This window comes from Lissotriton vulgaris, chromosome 8 (genome assembly GCF_964263255.1).
Source record: "Lissotriton vulgaris chromosome 8, aLisVul1.2, whole genome shotgun sequence".
Taxonomy (NCBI): Eukaryota; Metazoa; Chordata; class Amphibia; order Caudata; family Salamandridae; genus Lissotriton; species Lissotriton vulgaris.
The window spans coordinates 1,269,152,577-1,269,170,934 of record NC_141696.1 but is presented as its reverse complement, the minus strand read 5'-3'; the positions used below and the strand labels follow the sequence as shown (position 1 = coordinate 1,269,170,934).

Sequence of the window (18,358 nt, the reverse complement as noted above, 5' to 3'; positions counted from 1 at the left end):
CCTTTCTCACTGCTCCATCAGGATTCAAGCAAGCCGGGCCGAAGACGGCTGAAATGCCAGAAACCGGTCCCCGGTAGCTTGTCTCCTTTCTGGTGAAGAATTGGCTTGGTAGTTTAGTCTGCCCTGTTCCCATGATGCACTGGGCCAGGGACAGACTGATTTGCATATAGCCAGGTTCTGAGCTGGGATGGGGCAGTGAGATAAATAACGGTGATGGATCAAGCCCTGATCTTTGGACTGGGTAAGAGTGGTCTGCTTAATTCAGACACTCTGTTCATCACCACCCCCTTTTCTGAATCGTTTTTGGCCACTATAGGTGTGGCAGGGTATACTCAGACATGAGTCCCTTTCTCACTGCTCCATCAGGATTCAAGCAAGCCGGGCCGAAGACGGCTGAAATGCCAGAAACCGGTCCCCGGTAGCTTGTCTCCTTTCTGGTGAAGAATTGGCTTGGTAGTTTAGTCTGCCCTGTTCCCATGATGCACTGGGCCAGGGACAGACTGATTTGCATATAGCCAGGTTCTGAGCTGGGATGGGGCAGTGAGATAAATAACGGTGATGGATCAAGCCCTGATCTTTGGACTGGGTAAGAGTGGTCTGCTTAATTCAGACACTCGGTTCATCACCACCCCCTTTTCTGAATCGTTTTTGGCCACTATAGGTGTGGCAGGGTATACTCAGACATGAGTCCCTTTCTCACTGCTCCATCAGGATTCAAGCAAGCCGGGCCGAAGACGGCTGAAATGCCAGAAACCGGTCCCCGGTAGCTTGTCTCCTTTCTGGTGAAGAATTGGCTTGGTAGTTTAGTCTGCCCTGTTCCCATGATGCACTGGGCCAGGGACAGACTGATTTGCATATAGCCAGGTTCTGAGCTGGGATGGGGCAGTGAGATAAATAACGGTGATGGATCAAGCCCTGATCTTTGGACTGGGTAAGAGTGGTCTGCTTAATTCAGACACTCGGTTCATCACCACCCCCTTTTCTGAATCGTTTTTGGCCACTATAGGTGTGGCAGGGTATACTCAGACATGAGTCCCTTTCTCACTGCTCCATCAGGATTCAAGCAAGCCGGGCCGAAGACGGCTGAAATGCCAGAAACCGGTCCCTGGTAGCTTGTCTCCTTTCTGGTGAAGAATTGGCTTGGTAGTTTAGTCTGCCCTGTTCCCATGATGCACTGGGCCAGGGACAGACTGATTTGCATATAGCCAGGTTCTGAGCTGGGATGGGGCAGTGAGATAAATAACGGTGATGGATCAAGCCCTGATCTTTGGACTGGGTAAGAGTGGTCTGCTTAATTCAGACACTCTGTTCATCACCACCCCCTTTTCTGAATCGTTTTTGGCCACTATAGGTGTGGCAGGGTATACTCAGACATGAGTCCCTTTCTCACTGCTCCATCAGGATTCAAGCAAGCCGGGCCGAAGACGGCTGAAATGCCAGAAACCGGTCCCCGGTAGCTTGTCTCCTTTCTGGTGAAGAATTGGCTTGGTAGTTTAGTCTGCCCTGTTCCCATGATGCACTGGGCCAGGGACAGACTGATTTGCATATAGCCAGGTTCTGAGCTGGGATGGGGCAGTGAGATAAATAACGGTGATGGATCAAGCCCTGATCTTTGGACTGGGTAAGAGTGGTCTGCTTAATTCAGACACTCTGTTCATCACCACCCCCTTTTCTGAATCGTTTTTGGCCACTATAGGTGTGGCAGGGTATACTCAGACATGAGTCCCTTTCTCACTGCTCCATCAGGATTCAAGCAAGCCGGGCCGAAGACGGCTGAAATGCCAGAAACCGGTCCCCGGTAGCTTGTCTCCTTTCTGGTGAAGAATTGGCTTGGTAGTTTAGTCTGCCCTGTTCCCATGATGCACTGGGCCAGGGACAGACTGATTTGCATATAGCCAGGTTCTGAGCTGGGATGGGGCAGTGAGATAAATAACGGTGATGGATCAAGCCCTGATCTTTGGACTGGGTAAGAGTGGTCTGCTTAATTCAGACACTCTGTTCATCACCACCCCCTTTTCTGAATCGTTTTTGGCCACTATAGGTGTGGCAGGGTATACTCAGACATGAGTCCCTTTCTCACTGCTCCATCAGGATTCAAGCAAGCCGGGCCGAAGACGGCTGAAATGCCAGAAACCGGTCCCCGGTAGCTTGTCTCCTTTCTGGTGAAGAATTGGCTTGGTAGTTTAGTCTGCCCTGTTCCCATGATGCACTGGGCCAGGGACAGACTGATTTGCATATAGCCAGGTTCTGAGCTGGGATGGGGCAGTGAGATAAATAACGGTGATGGATCAAGCCCTGATCTTTGGACTGGGTAAGAGTGGTCTGCTTAATTCAGACACTCTGTTCATCACCACCCCCTTTTCTGAATCGTTTTTGGCCACTATAGGTGTGGCAGGGTATACTCAGACATGAGTCCCTTTCTCACTGCTCCATCAGGATTCAAGCAAGCCGGGCCGAAGACGGCTGAAATGCCAGAAACCGGTCCCCGGTAGCTTGTCTCCTTTCTGGTGAAGAATTGGCTTGGTAGTTTAGTCTGTCCTGTTCCCATGATGCACTGGGCCAGGGACAGACTGATTTGCATATAGCCAGGTTCTGAGCTGGGATGGGGCAGTGAGATAAATAACGGTGATGGATCAAACCCTGATCTTTGGACTGGGTAAGAGTGGTCTGCTTAATTCAGACACTCGGTTCATCACCACCCCCTTTTCTGAATCGTTTTTGGCCACTATAGGTGTGGCAGGGTATACTCAGACATGAGTCCCTTTCTCACTGCTCCATCAGGATTCAAGCAAGCCGGGCCGAAGACGGCTGAAATGCCAGAAACCGGTCCCCGGTAGCTTGTCTCCTTTCTGGTGAAGAATTGGCTTGGTAGTTTAGTCTGCCCTGTTCCCATGATGCACTGGGCCAGGGACAGACTGATTTGCATATAGCCAGGTTCTGAGCTGGGATGGGGCAGTGAGATAAATAACGGTGATGGATCAAGCCCTGATCTTTGGACTGGGTAAGAGTGGTCTGCTTAATTCAGACACTCGGTTCATCACCACCCCCTTTTCTGAATCGTTTTTGGCCACTATAGGTGTGGCAGGGTATACTCAGACATGAGTCCCTTTCTCACTGCTCCATCAGGATTCAAGCAAGCCGGGCCGAAGACGGCTGAAATGCCAGAAACCGGTCCCTGGTAGCTTGTCTCCTTTCTGGTGAAGAATTGGCTTGGTAGTTTAGTCTGCCCTGTTCCCATGATGCACTGGGCCAGGGACAGACTGATTTGCATATAGCCAGGTTCTGAGCTGGGATGGGGCAGTGAGATAAATAACGGTGATGGATCAAGCCCTGATGTTTGGACTGGGTAAGAGTGGTCTGCTTAATTCAGACACTCTGTTCATCACCACCCCCTTTTCTGAATCGTTTTTGGCCACTATAGGTGTGGCAGGGTATACTCAGACATGAGTCCCTTTCTCACTGCTCCATCAGGATTCAAGCAAGCCGGGCCGAAGACGGCTGAAATGCCAGAAACCGGTCCCCGGTAGCTTGTCTCCTTTCTGGTGAAGAATTGGCTTGGTAGTTTAGTCTGCCCTGTTCCCATGATGCACTGGGCCAGGGACAGACTGATTTGCATATAGCCAGGTTCTGAGCTGGGATGGGGCAGTGAGATAAATAACGGTGATGGATCAAGCCCTGATCTTTGGACTGGGTAAGAGTGGTCTGCTTAATTCAGACACTCTGTTCATCACCACCCCCTTTTCTGAATCGTTTTTGGCCACTATAGGTGTGGCAGGGTATACTCAGACATGAGTCCCTTTCTCACTGCTCCATCAGGATTCAAGCAAGCCGGGCCGAAGACGGCTGAAATGCCAGAAACCGGTCCCCGGTAGCTTGTCTCCTTTCTGGTGAAGAATTGGCTTGGTAGTTTAGTCTGCCCTGTTCCCATGATGCACTGGGCCAGGGACAGACTGATTTGCATATAGCCAGGTTCTGAGCTGGGATGGGGCAGTGAGATAAATAACGGTGATGGATCAAGCCCTGATCTTTGGACTGGGTAAGAGTGGTCTGCTTAATTCAGACACTCTGTTCATCACCACCCCCTTTTCTGAATCGTTTTTGGCCACTATAGGTGTGGCAGGGTATACTCAGACATGAGTCCCTTTCTCACTGCTCCATCAGGATTCAAGCAAGCCGGGCCGAAGACGGCTGAAATGCCAGAAACCGGTCCCCGGTAGCTTGTCTCCTTTCTGGTGAAGAATTGGCTTGGTAGTTTAGTCTGCCCTGTTCCCATGATGCACTGGGCCAGGGACAGACTGATTTGCATATAGCCAGGTTCTGAGCTGGGATGGGGCAGTGAGATAAATAACGGTGATGGATCAAGCCCTGATCTTTGGACTGGGTAAGAGTGGTCTGCTTAATTCAGACACTCTGTTCATCACCACCCCCTTTTCTGAATCGTTTTTGGCCACTATAGGTGTGGCAGGGTATACTCAGACATGAGTCCCTTTCTCACTGCTCCATCAGGATTCAAGCAAGCCGGGCCGAAGACGGCTGAAATGCCAGAAACCGGTCCCCGGTAGCTTGTCTCCTTTCTGGTGAAGAATTGGCTTGGTAGTTTAGTCTGCCCTGTTCCCATGATGCACTGGGCCAGGGACAGACTGATTTGCATATAGCCAGGTTCTGAGCTGGGATGGGGCAGTGAGATAAATAACGGTGATGGATCAAGCCCTGATCTTTGGACTGGGTAAGAGTGGTCTGCTTAATTCAGACACTCTGTTCATCACCACCCCCTTTTCTGAATCGTTTTTGGCCACTATAGGTGTGGCAGGGTATACTCAGACATGAGTCCCTTTCTCACTGCTCCATCAGGATTCAAGCAAGCCGGGCCGAAGACGGCTGAAATGCCAGAAACCGGTCCCCGGTAGCTTGTCTCCTTTCTGGTGAAGAATTGGCTTGGTAGTTTAGTCTGCCCTGTTCCCATGATGCACTGGGCCAGGGACAGACTGATTTGCATATAGCCAGGTTCTGAGCTGGGATGGGGCAGTGAGATAAATAACGGTGATGGATCAAGCCCTGATCTTTGGACTGGGTAAGAGTGGTCTGCTTAATTCAGCCACTCTGTTCATCACCACCCCCTTTTCTGAATCGTTCGTATTAAAGATGGCGCCCAGGAATTTAATGGAAGTGGTCGGCTGCAGATGAGACATATTTGCAGTGACAGAGAGACGTAAATTGTTGAATAGTTCTGTGCATTCCCTTGTTGATCTCTCGGACTAGGACAAAGTATTCCCTTTGTCCAAGCAATCATCTATCTAGGATACATCACTGCACCAGCATGTCCACACTTGAAAATTAACATATCTACTGCCTTTGGCAATGCTTGTTAAAATATATGTTTGAGTTACTCACCGCTCTGCACGGAGCACTCCGCTGTAGTACGGATGATCCCATGGCATTAGTTTCTGCAGCAAAACAAAGTATTTTTATTAAACTTTTTGCCACACAATATAGTGTAATTAACAGTCCTTGATCATACACCCTATTACTCTGATGGCTTCACAGGATCTGCTTATTTGAGAGTTTTTTTAATTCTACAGTCATCAGCATATTTGCATCAGTTCAAACCCTGGGAATGAACAATAAAACCATCTGGTGTAACTGTTAAAATGCTTGGGGCATCTAATTTGCAAAAGATTAAGGGTCATATGTATCAAAATCCGCATTTGCGATTCTCTAATAGTGTTTTTTTGCGAATCGCTATTTGAGAATCACAAAATGCTATGTATGTAGGATTTGCAATAAATTTTGAAAATCCTATATATTCCTTAATTGCGAATCTCAAATTGCGATTCGCAATTAAGGAATACATCCCCATTTATTACAATGGGCCTAGAGGCCCATAGGAATGAATGGGAAGACATTCTCAATTTGCGATTAGCAATTAGCGAATCGCATATTGAGACTGCAATTTCAAGGGTGCAAGGGTGTCAAAAGGACATCCGGTTGCACCCTTGAAATAAGCATGGGTGCACATGTGGCGCACATACATGCCCTAAGGGCATGTATGTGCTTCACATTGCACTTTGAAAAATGCAAAAAAGTAAATTTTTCAAAGAAATCGCAAATTACGCGATCGTAATTTTGCTTGATGGCCCTTTATCTTTGTAAGTTGGAAACTAAAGTCCATGTCTTTTTTTCTTAGTCTCTCCAATGATGTTACAGCTAGTCACATGTGTTTACTTTACGGTCAAACTAATCACCACAAAAGTGTACTCTTTTGGTTCAAGATCTTTTTCCAAAATCAAAAACACTGGGTGTTTTATTAAGTGTCTCGAAGGAATATAGAATTAACCTAAAATTACATTCAAGTGATTAATAAAGATCAACCGGATTGTTAAAGAACTTTAGCATGCATCTACATGTTTCACCCAAGTTAGAACGAAATGCTTTAACTTGTTTAGAAGGTTGTGAAAGTCTTTTAGTATGCTTAACAAAATATTTTACTTCTTTAAAACTCCACAATAAATGCTTACCTTTGCAACATTCCAGTTTTTTTTTACCAACTAATGAAACTGTGAACACGTGATTAACTAAGTGAAACCTTTTAAAAATAACATATTTGGTCATTTTAACAAATTTAGAAGAATTCACAGGCTTAGAAAGTTTTGACGAATTACAACTTTAAACAAAAAATGTTTTTTATGAAATTCAAAGAATTTGGAAAGCATACGAAATGTTGAAAACTTACAAGAAATGCATCACACATTTCTAAAACTCTCAGGCGTTTCACATAAAAATAATTCCTATAATATTCATGTTATAATAAAAAATTCAATGTCTACAGGCAATAAATAGTTTGAAAACCTTCAAGAGAATTTATTTGCATCAAGGTTGCACTTTCTTGAAACACCACTAGTCGTCAAAAGTATACTTTCTGTTCGACCTGGCGCTCTCTACAGGGTCACTCCCAAACTTATGCCTTCAACTCTGCAGTTTTTGCTGAATTCTTTTTTTTGGCCTTAGAACTCTGTGCCCTTTACCACTGCTAGCAAATGTTAAAGCAATTGTGCGTACTCCCTTAAACATGGTAAAACTGCCTTATACCCAGCTGGCACATTTACTTTACTTGGAAGTCCCTAGTAAAGTGGTAACCCATGGGCTCAGGGCCTGTAAATTAAATGCTACTAGTGGGCCTGCAGCACTGAACGTGCCACCCACTTAAGTATCAGTTTAAAACATGTCCCAAGCCTGCCACTGCAGCCTGTGTGTGTAGATTAAAAAGGCCATTTCGACCTGGCAAAACAGAACTTTGATAGGCCCAAACATTACTTTTTATTACATATGTCATCCCTAATGTAGGCCCTGAACAGTGCAGAGGGCTGAGTGGAGTGTATTTAATAAGTTCGACATGTGTTTTTAAGTTTTATATGTCATGGGAGTTAAAAGCCATAGGCCCAGCTTCCACCTTTCACTTACCTGAGACTGGTCCTCCGAACAGTCTAAGCCTTTCCAGACCCAGCCTTCGCACCTCAAGGCTCTGCCTAACACCTGCAGCTTCATCTCTCCGCTGTCTCTCCTCTTGGCCTTTGACCATCACTCACACTCTTTGCCTTCTCAACTTTTCTCTCACTCCTTTGCTCTGCTGCACCCGCTTGTTCTCTATTTTGTGATATTTTCGCTCTTTGTGATCTTTATGTGCTCACTCTGAACTCTCTTTGCCGTTTGGTGCTCATTTTTCATTCTCCACTCTCACACTTGACACTGCCACTTTCCACTCTCCATTATCATACTCTTGGCTTCTTTCTGCCCTTGGTGCCCTGTGTGCCTTCAGTTTCAGACTTTTCACCACTTCCCATCCAGTTACTTTGTGCCCTTAGTTTACGACTTTTTGCCTCTTTCCATTCAGCTACATTCCCCAGGCTCGACCTTCTGTGCTTTTCCCCCCAACTACTTAACTGCTCTCCTGCACTGTCTGCCTCTTCCCACGTCTTCTCGCCCTACCCAAACCCGCCTGGCACTCCAGCCCCAATTCCAGCACCAACTTAATGGAAGCAGCTGCGCATCCGCACAGTAGGAACACGCAGCAGGCATGCCGAAGGCAAGCCCATCTGCACCAGTTCACGCCTGATCGTTGCCCATCACCACAAACCCTGCCCCAGCCGCCACTCCTCCCCACAGCCACACGGCCAATGCCCTCTGCTCGCTCGATTCACAACACCACCATGACAGCTGCTACCACGCTGAGCCTCAGACAAAGGTAAGACCTTTTTCCTGCATGCGCACCACTTGTGACAAAACACCCACAATCACTCCCCCCAAACAGGCCCCAACACGCACCACCCCCCCACCACTACATCAACTTGCATACATGCTTCTAAACATACCCACTCTGCAGACATGCCCTGAGATCTGGGACCTCATCGACCAGCTCCACCAACTGCAAAGAGCTATTCGCAATTGTCAAAGAATTCTTCAACCTCGCAGCTGATACCAACACCATCACCACCATGCAAGGACTCTACAGTGGCCTCTCTAACTTCTTCCACAACAAATTATCAAAGATCTACAGCAATTTCAATGTTGAGCCCACTCCCGAAGACATAATCAACCAGCTGTCAACAATTGCAAACAAGGACAAACGCCGAATTGGAACCCTCTCATCAGCTAAGACACCCCCGCAATCATGAAGTCAATCCACTCAGGAGCCCCTACAGCCCTTTGCCCCCACTACATCGACAAACTAGGAGGAACCACAATCAGCCCGTGCTCATCCATTATCGACACCTCCATCGAAACCTCACCTTCACGGATAGTTGAAAGCACACAAAAGTCATTGCCCCCTTTAAGAAACCATCAGTAGAGCCAAGGGAACTCAGCAACTACCGACCCCTCTCACATCTACCATTCCTAGCCAAAGACATGGAAAAAGGTGATCAACAAGCAACTCTCCAGCCACCTAGAAAACTACTGTACAGCACTCATTGGGCTTTCGAAGCAACCACAGCACTGAAACAGCCCTCATTGAGGCCACAGATGACATCTGGGCCATCCTCAACAAAGGAGATATCGCAGCTCTCATCGTGCACAACCTTTCTGCGGCCTTCGACACTGTCTTTCACCACACACTTGTCTCAAGACTATAGATCACACAGCACCAGCAGTAAAATGGATAACCTCATTCCTCATACGCAGAACCCAGAGAGTAAGGCTTCAATCATACACCTAGGAACCCCTGAAACTCATCTGCAGACTCCCACAAGGATCGTCACTCATCTCAATTCTCTTTAACATATACATGCGACCACTCAAAAACATCATCGTAACCCGCAGGATCAAGGTCTTTTCCTACGCTGACAAAACACAACTCATCCTTTCATTGATGGACAACTCAGACTCCACCAAAAACTACTTCTCGAACTGCATGACCAGCATGGCAAGAAGAGAACTGACTGAAGCTCAAAACTGACAAGCCGGAAGTACTGATCATCAGGAACAAGAGCTCACCCTGAGATTCCTCCTGGTGGCCCACTGAACTAGGAACAAGGACCCACACCTATCCCATTGAATCACGCCAGAAACTTAGGACTGACCCTGGACAACAAACTTACCATGCCATTGCAGAATAACGCTGTCACCTACCTACCTCATCCTGCGAATGCTGCGTAAGATCTTCAAGTGGCTCCCTCAGACATACCATCAATCAAGCCCTCATTAGGAGCAGACTAGATTATGGCAGCACATTCCAAGTCAGGATGTCAATCCACCTCATACACAAACTCCAGACCACTCAGAACGCCACCGATAGACTCATCCTCGACCTCCCTCGCTTCTCTCACATCTTGCCTCATTTCAGGGAGCTCCATTCGAGCTACATCCAGAAACGCAGTCAGTTCAAGCTTCTCACTTACAATTTAAAGGGTCTTCACAATATAGGACCCGCCTACCTCAACCACCGCCTACACTTCTACAAATCCACAAGACAACTGTGCTCAGCGTCACTCAGTCACATGCACTGCTGCCAATACCTGGAACAACCTACACCAACACATACGGAATTCCAATTTGCTTCTCAAATTCTGCAAGAAGCTAAAAACCTGGTTTTTCAACTAACCCAGCGGTGCATCAAAGACACATCCAGTTATAGGTTTGTCCTATTCACTTGCTCAGCGCCTCAAAACCCTCACTGGCGACAAGTGCGCTTGACTAATCTACATAACATAACAAAACATAAATTTGTTTTTCACTACTGCAATGCCTACCTCTCCCATAGGATAACATTGGGTTTCCTTATTACATTTAATATGTGATGACTTTCAATTGAGAGCGGGTAGGAAGATTGAGTTTGAGGTCTAAAGAATTATAATTAAAAGCCTCCTTTAATGGTAAAGTTGGATTTTACCAGTCACAATTCTGAAAATGCCACTTTTCTTGTCCTGACCATTTGGTGCCTGCAGCCTGTGTTTAGGTCACATGACAGGGTATAGCTGGCAGTGTAGCTAGGTGTAGCTGGCAGTTGGTCATGGAGTATTGCTCCCAGACAGTGAGACAAAGGAGTGATAAGTGTTGGCAGGATGGACCACTCTGACTTAACGAGGGGGACCAGCTGTCACCTGCCACAATTGCACATTACAAAGACCCTGCCTGAACACAAGCACAAAGAGTTTGTCAGTAGTCTTTTGTGTACCCAGACCAGCAGGGGCCATGGCAGGTAGGAAGTAGATGCCCAACAGCTCAGAGATGTGGAAACCTCCAAAACCTACTCTTACTTCAAAGTGGGCACAAGGTATAAATAATGGACCTCAAACTACAACTCTTCACTGCACATCTGGGCATTAAGGAAAACTCAGAAGAAGGACTGTTGTGCTGATTTGCTGCAAGGACAACTGTCACTATGCTGCCTGCTGTGCTGCCCTGCTGAAAAGGACTGAACCTGAATCTGGAACCAAGGTTCACCAGAGTGACTCCAAGAAATAGTTGGCTGACCTTCTGCTCAGATGCCTCAGAGACAAAACAGGCTTCCTCTAACTTGAACTCAGTACCTGGACTATGCCAGCTATGAGTCTGCCCTCCCAAGTGGTGCCACCAGAGTCCTGGGTCCCTAGAAGTGGGCCTGAAAGTGCTCTGCCAGTCCAGCTGTGGTTCCAACGGAATCAACGTTTCACGACACATCGCTTTCTGAAAACTCCACATTGGAGTCGGAATACACCACATCTTTGACGTGGGTCCTCGCATCGCAAGCCCCTTGTCGACGGCACCCTTGATGCAAACAAAGGACTCCACATCAAAGGCCCTGCAGCTTCCTAGGAACCAGCCGGTGTGCAACACATCTTCGAAGCAGGACTTTGCATTGCAAGCCCCTCGTCGACCGCCTTCTCAATGCAGGACCTCGCATTGCAGCCTCTTGGAACCACCCCTTAATGACGCATCCTCCACGGGAGACTCTGCAATGTTCCGCAATCCGGATTTAATGTACTCGCGTTCAGCAGACCTAACTAGGTCCCTTTAGCTGGCCCTCGTTCCATCGCGATCTCCCTCATTTTATGACTTAGTCCTGGTCCTGTGCAACCAGATAACCACAGTTGACGCTTTGTGCTTAATGGTGCTATCTTCGCTTAAATCTTTGAAATTGCATACCTCTGGTTCTACTAATTGGATTTTTTAAATTTTGGTATTAAATTATTTATAACATTTTCTTGTGTCATGTTTTCACTTTATCACTGTTTGAAGTGCTGCATAATACTTTACAAATTTGCTTCTAAGATAAAGCTTGACTTGTGCCAAGCTACCAGAGGGTTAAGTACAGGTTAATGTGGAGTTTGCTTGTGACTTCATCCTGACAAGAATTGTGGTTGCTGCTTGAGTAGAGTTTAACTCCCTTCAAACAGTAACCGAGTTTCTTACATTGGTGTTCAGCAGTGGGATTTGGAGTTTGTGTTTGTGCAGTGCCATACACTGTTTTCGTGTTACACTGAAAATTCCAGATAAATAATCTGAGACCAATCCAACTCTTTTTTAAATTCTCACTAGTTTGGAGTTTTCTTCGATGAAGGCAGTCAGTTGGGCGTTCACAAGTCTTTCGGTTACTTTGGCTGCAAAGGGGAGGAGAGAGATGAGCTGGTAGTTCTTCAGGTCAGTTGGGTCGGCCGTTGGTTTCTTGAGGAGACGTTTAACCTCTGCGCGCTTCCAGTCATTAGGAGCATGCGCTTCAGTGATTTAGGATTGGAGGAGGCCCTGGCTGTGAGCTCTAAGCATAAGCTCCCAGAGGAAGGAGACCAACTGCCCACTGAAAGAGAGCCCTGTGTTAGGGAGGGAGCAGTGTGTCTTCAAGGAACTTGTCCCCAGAGGAGCTGGAGGACAGGAAAGCAGAAAGGGAGTTCAGGCTACAAACGGCAAATCTTAAAATGAAGGAGAGGAGAATGTCCAATGAGATAAACCTCAGAGAGCTGGACATCAAAGCCAGGCAATCCAAATAGAGAAGTAATGGTGGCAGCATATGTACAGTGTCTAAGGAAAGCAAAGTCTGCATACCTAAAGATTTGGTGCCCAATTAAATTGTGGGAGGTTATATAAATAAGTGGCTTTCTGCCTGTGAGAGATCTCTGAGGGGACACAAGGTCCCACAGTAGAACTGGGGGGGTTAAGGGGTGGGGGAGTTTGTGGAAGTATATGCCACAGTTCCTCACACTTCTCACACCTGAGGTAGATGACCAGACAAAGTATGCTCCTATGAAAGCCACACTTGTTACTACATTTGGACTGACCCCTAAAAAGTTCAGTTGGAGGTTCAGGGATAGCCACACACTCCCAATTCAGTCTTGGGTGGATTTCTTAGATTACTACAGCTAGTCACTGAATAGCTGGGTAAGGGGTAGCAAAGTTAATGATTAGGTTAGGCTGTACAACTTGATTGTGAAGGAACACATGTTCAATATTTGTTATACAGAGTTGCACCAGCACCTAGTGGATACCAAGTTGCGGAGGCGGGCCTCTGGATCAGTACCAGGGTGTTCTAGAAGGTACCTGGAGTGACCCAAAAAAGGGTGGCTCAGGTTCCTCCCACAGAGTGAGGGTATTCAAGGAAGACACAGACAAGTTTCAGGATAAGGTGAGAGGAAAGGGTTCCCATGACCCTAGTGAAAAAGGAGGTTCTGGTGGACTATGGCTTCAGGGCACCCCATTTCCAAACTAGCTGCTTTGTTTGTTTTCAGCTAGGACACAAGGAGAGGGACTATTGAGTATGGTTTCGCCCCCCCACCCTCAACCAGTAACCCAATTTCTTACTCAACAATCAGCATCACAAATGTTGCTTGATCAGATTTTCAATTCAGAAAAAAAGCCCAGACTTTCATACTTCGGATGCTGCATTCATTTCCTAATCACAAAGGTCTACAGAATAACCCAGACAAAACAGGGGACAGGGTAAGAAAATAAGTTTCACCTACTTCCCAGCACAGTGATTGTGCATTGTTTATTCTGCTGTTTTATCAATTCTCATTGCTCAACCATCACACGTGATGGCATCATTTAATACTACTGTGGTGTTATCTCTGACACCAACTGAATCATCCCTATGTTGGTCAATTTATTATAGGGTTGTACTTATCTTGGTATTTTGTCCAGCAAACAACACGGGCAAGTGGAATAGAGAATATTGATAATGCATATCAAGTGTTTTGCCATCAAGGTTAGCAAAAAAATGTTAGTTCTACTTCATAGGAAAATGATTAGCCTTACCTTTCTAAATGAACCCCCACAGTCCACAGAAGGAACAGAATTAAACAAGCAATAGTAATGCCAATTGGTTTGGCTTTCATCTGGCAATAAATGCAAGCATAGGCATGCACAAATGCTTTGGTCGTAGTAATAATGGTGGTGGAGGTAATAGTGGTCATGGCAATAATGGTGGTTAAAATAATAATCCTGGTGGATGGTGGCTGGTGAGTGGAAGGCATCAGAGATAGGGAGAAGAGAGGGGTGTAAATTGAAGAGTTGAACAAGGTCAGGCTTCAACGAGTCCTGACAAAACTATTAAGAAAAGCCCACAATAGCAAATTGAAAAGGGTTTACTTTCTGTAAACAATGTACGCATTAGATGAAGAACTAAATATATTCAGTTTTTTCTAGATGTGAATTTGTCCCTTGTGAACTGCAATGAAAGCACTTTGTAGGTGATGGAATTATGTATCTAACAGCCAATAGCATGAGGAAAGAGAAATAAGCTGGGTGATGCCAAAACACACCTATGTATATTTTAAAGAATTAGTAAGAATACATCTTGCAGGTTTTGGTGTGGGTGGCCCCGGGGTGCATTTTACAATATCCCACACTAAAATAGATCCAGAGGGTCGCTTTTTTGTTCTGGGAGAGGAATTGGATGGGTTGCCATTGACTCTCATGGCAGTACAGGTCCCGATCACAGGACAGGCGGAATTCTTTATGACCCTGGAGCCCATCCTGTTAGTAGATCCAATCGCTTCCACACTTTGGTGCGGGGACTATCATGGAGTCTTAGTTTTGGCGGTGGATAGATTCACACCCCACTCACCAGGGGCGCAAGCATGTGCCATCTCTCAGCACCTGAACACCTGGGCTTACGATATACAGGTGGGGTAACTCTGGTGACTTTTATACCCATCTTATAGGGAGTACTCTAATTACTCGACGGCAAATGCACTGAACTCTAGACTGGACATGATCTTTGCCTCACATGAATTGGATATGCAGTGCACGCAAGCAGGATATCTGGGCCATACCATATTGGACCACAATCCCCTCTGGTTGAATGGAATGCATTCAAAGTGGTTTTACAAGGAATGTGTTTGAAGACAGTGTATGGAGGGGCTTGAAAATGGAAGTACTGGATGCAGAGGTAATGTCTGACCGACCATAGAAGGCTTGCGGTCCTGTTAGCCTTTCGGAGGGAACACAGGGCACTGCTTGACAGGTTATCCAACTCTGATTATATGGTCCATGTACTGCATCTATCAATCATATGGGGGAGGAGGAAGTTCTGAACCATTCAGTTTCCTGTTATTCAATCTCAATTAATCAAAGGGGAAGGATCACTTGTCCTGTACAACCAGGGTATACAGGAGCTATGTGGGGTGTCTCACAGTACAAAACCCTCATGCACATGATGGGAAAGTCGTGGTAGCGGTATATGTTGGTTCTCCGCTCTTCATTCACGTGTGTGCATAATCATAGGGTCAGTTTGGTTATGCAGCCTCCACCAGGAGGTTTCTACCCCTGGTTAAAACATTAGTGATCGAGTGATGTGGACAGTGCTCAGATTATTTAAAATACCCGGACAGCCAGATATTTCACTTTATTTGGTTTGGATTCGGGTAATAAAAAAGTTGTGCGTTCAGCGAATGTGTAATGGATTCTAACGCACTCAAAGGTAAGTGATTAAAAAGTGGCCGACATGTTTCAGCCCAATTTGCCTGGTTAGGTCTTATGGGCTTTCTTCAGGACCAACAGTGCAAGGTGAAAAGTGCGAGTGTTTATAACAAATATTGCCTCATTATAAACAGAGTAAGAAAAGGAAAAATTCAACCTGTTTCTTTACAGTATGGAAGGTCACAGTGTACTTGCAAGAAATAAAAAACAATTCGGGGTAGGGGTGGAGGGAAAGGTAGTCCATTGCTACATTAATTACAAAATTGAAAGTCGATTTTGTAGCAACTAAAAAATGGCAAAACTTTATAGACCTCACAGTCCATGGCAGTGTCAACTCTCTCATCATCCATCTGTTGTGACATGCTGACGATCTCTAGGTTTCTGTGTGATTAGCCCATTTCATTACTCTCTATACAGCATGCAGTGGGTAAATAAAGCTAGCATAATTGCCCAATGTGAGGGGCATGCGTGTACCTCTTGTGGAAATCCAACCGCTGAGTGACGCCTGCTCTTTAGGGAGTTAATGTGAGCGTTGCGCAGAGGCGCTAAGGTTGCCGTTATTAGAGGTGTGCGCTTTTATCTAGGATAGGAGAACCACTGCGCAACGCAAGACTGATGGGGAGTTATAGGCGTGGCGCCATGAGGCGATTTAATTCAGAATAGCATGTGTTTGGTGACCGAGGAACCCGCACCACATATTGCGCGTTGGTGAAACGTACCTTAAGTGTGAAATTGTCACACTTCCTCGGTTGTTTACGGGAGTCGAGGGGGATTTACTAAAAGGAAAATCGGAGGAAACATTATTCATTATTCAATGGAGTACTTGCGGTTTGGGTTATGCGAGGAAAACCGGAGGTCCATACCTGATACCTATTGCTCCATGCCTCGTGCGCTGCTTGTGCTGACACTTCTCCTCGTAACCCGGAAATGACCAGCGGTTGCTGCCGGGTCTATTTGAGCTGTCAGAGGAGAAAACTGAAAACAGACTCGGTCACTCAAATGGAGTCTGTTTTCAAAACGCGGAATTGCTCATAATTAAATTATTAGGGAGAGAATAAATGTGAAGTAGTGGTTGTTGGGTGTTGCGTGTTAATCACGGGGGTGTACAGACTGATGGGGAGATTTGATTATTGAGTCAGCTCTTTTAGCGCGAGGGGGTCTCGATTAGATTAATATTGAGTAGGTTACTGAAAAGGGAGGGTTTTCACATAATAGGAAATGTCAGAAAAATATGTAATCAGGAGAGTGCTGGTACAGATAGGATATGTGCATTCTGTGTAGCCAGGTTGGATTGTTCCATGATTCATGAATGCGGAAGTTATCATTTTGCCAGGCTCAGCCAAGGTATATTATCATTCAGGCCCTCGGAATATGTCTTAAGTCTATGGACCCACCGTTGTTCTTTTTCGAAAAGGATCTTCTCTGCATTCCTGTCTCTTGTTTCTAGGGTTTCCAGGATAACCCAATGTAGCTCATCTACTGTGTAGCCCACTTCCACAAAATGATTGGCCATCTTGGTGGTACTTTTTTTGCATTTGACATTGCTGCGGTGCTCGCAGATCCCCAGTTTGGCCTTCCTGCATGTCATTCCGATGTATCTCATGTTACAAGGACAAGTTATCATGTATATCACATGACTAGTATTACAGTTAGTGTGGTTCCTTAAAGTCCATTTCAGGTTTGGGAGAAGTTGTAATTCTTTTGTCGGTTGAGTGAGGTTACACACCGAGCAGGAGCCACAAGGGAAGTGTCCTGTAACTGGTGGGTTGCTCCATAGGCCTGTTCTTTCCTTTGGTTTGTGGGGGGGTGGTCTCGTATGGACGAGCATGTCCTTCAGATTCCAGCTTCTTTTGTTGGCGAACCTTGGTTTCGGCCATGTCAAGGTACCTGATGTGAGTATCCTCCAGTTCTTATTGATTATCTTTTTGACGTTATCAGTCACTGGGCTGTAGGTCGTTACGCATGTCATCAATTCCTCCTATGCTGGTTTGACAGTTGACTCCAGGAGACCTTCTCTGTTCTGATTGCGGGCTCGCTTTTTACATTTATTTATCACCTTCCTTGGGTAATTTCGATCCTCAAGTTTCTGGCAGAGGTCATCCGCTTGCGTCTTCTATTCCTTAGTATTGCTACAATTCCTCCGCAATCTGAGGAATTGACTGTAGGGGAGATTTTCCCTCAAAGAGCGTGGATGAAAGCTATTGAATGATAGCAAGCTGTTTTTTGCTGTTGCTTTGTAGAAGGTGCGGGTTTGTAAAGTTCCGGCTTCCGCATAGACGGTTAAGTCCAGGAAATCCAGGCTCTGTTTGTCAGCATTATAAGTGAATTTCAGACATTCATCTCTAGTGTTTATCCAAGAGTGGAAGTTCTGTAGACTTTCCATATCTCCGTTCCAGATTAGTAAAATGTCGTCAATATACCTTTTCCAGAATAGTATTTGACGTCGGAATGGATTGCTCTCATTCTGGATGTGTGTCTCCTCAAAGGTGCTGACAAAGTCCTGACACACTTGGGGCAAATGTACTGCCCATTGAGGTACCATGGCATTGTAAATAGAGGGTCTCTTTATACTGGAAGTAATTCTCCATGAGTGCGAGTCTACAGCACTCCAGTAGGAAGTGTCTATGTGGCCAATCCATGTTAAAAATCATAGTCTCCAGTGTGTCCAAAGTTTTCTGCTGAGGCAAGCTCGTATAGAGACTTTCCACATCAAGCCCTACTAGTAACATGGTATCTTGTGAGTATTCCACTCCTTGTAATTGGTTAAGAAGGTCACGGGTATCTTTGAGATACGTGGGGGTAATCTGAACCTGCAGTTTTAAAAATTGGTCAGCGAATTGGGACAGTGGTTCCACAACTGAACCTATCCCTGAGACTATTGGTCGTCCCGGAGGGGTATTCGTGCCTTGTGAGTCATGGGTAGAGAGTAGAAGTAGGGAATTTTAGGGGCTTTTGTCTCTAGGTAATCAGCTTCCTT

The 18,358-nt window shown here is 46.0% G+C and overlaps 1 protein-coding gene across 1 annotated transcript in view; it reads right to left on the bottom strand.

The window, feature by feature from the left end:
• MIPEP (mitochondrial intermediate peptidase) overlaps positions 1-18,358 on the bottom strand; it is an 833,321-nt gene that overhangs the window by 639,828 nt on the left and 175,135 nt on the right. The window contains exon 10 of the mRNA XM_086935192.1: positions 5,392-5,444. Within this exon, the coding sequence (XP_086791318.1) occupies positions 5,392-5,444 (53 nt within the window). The remainder of the gene's footprint in view (positions 1-5,391; positions 5,445-18,358) is intronic.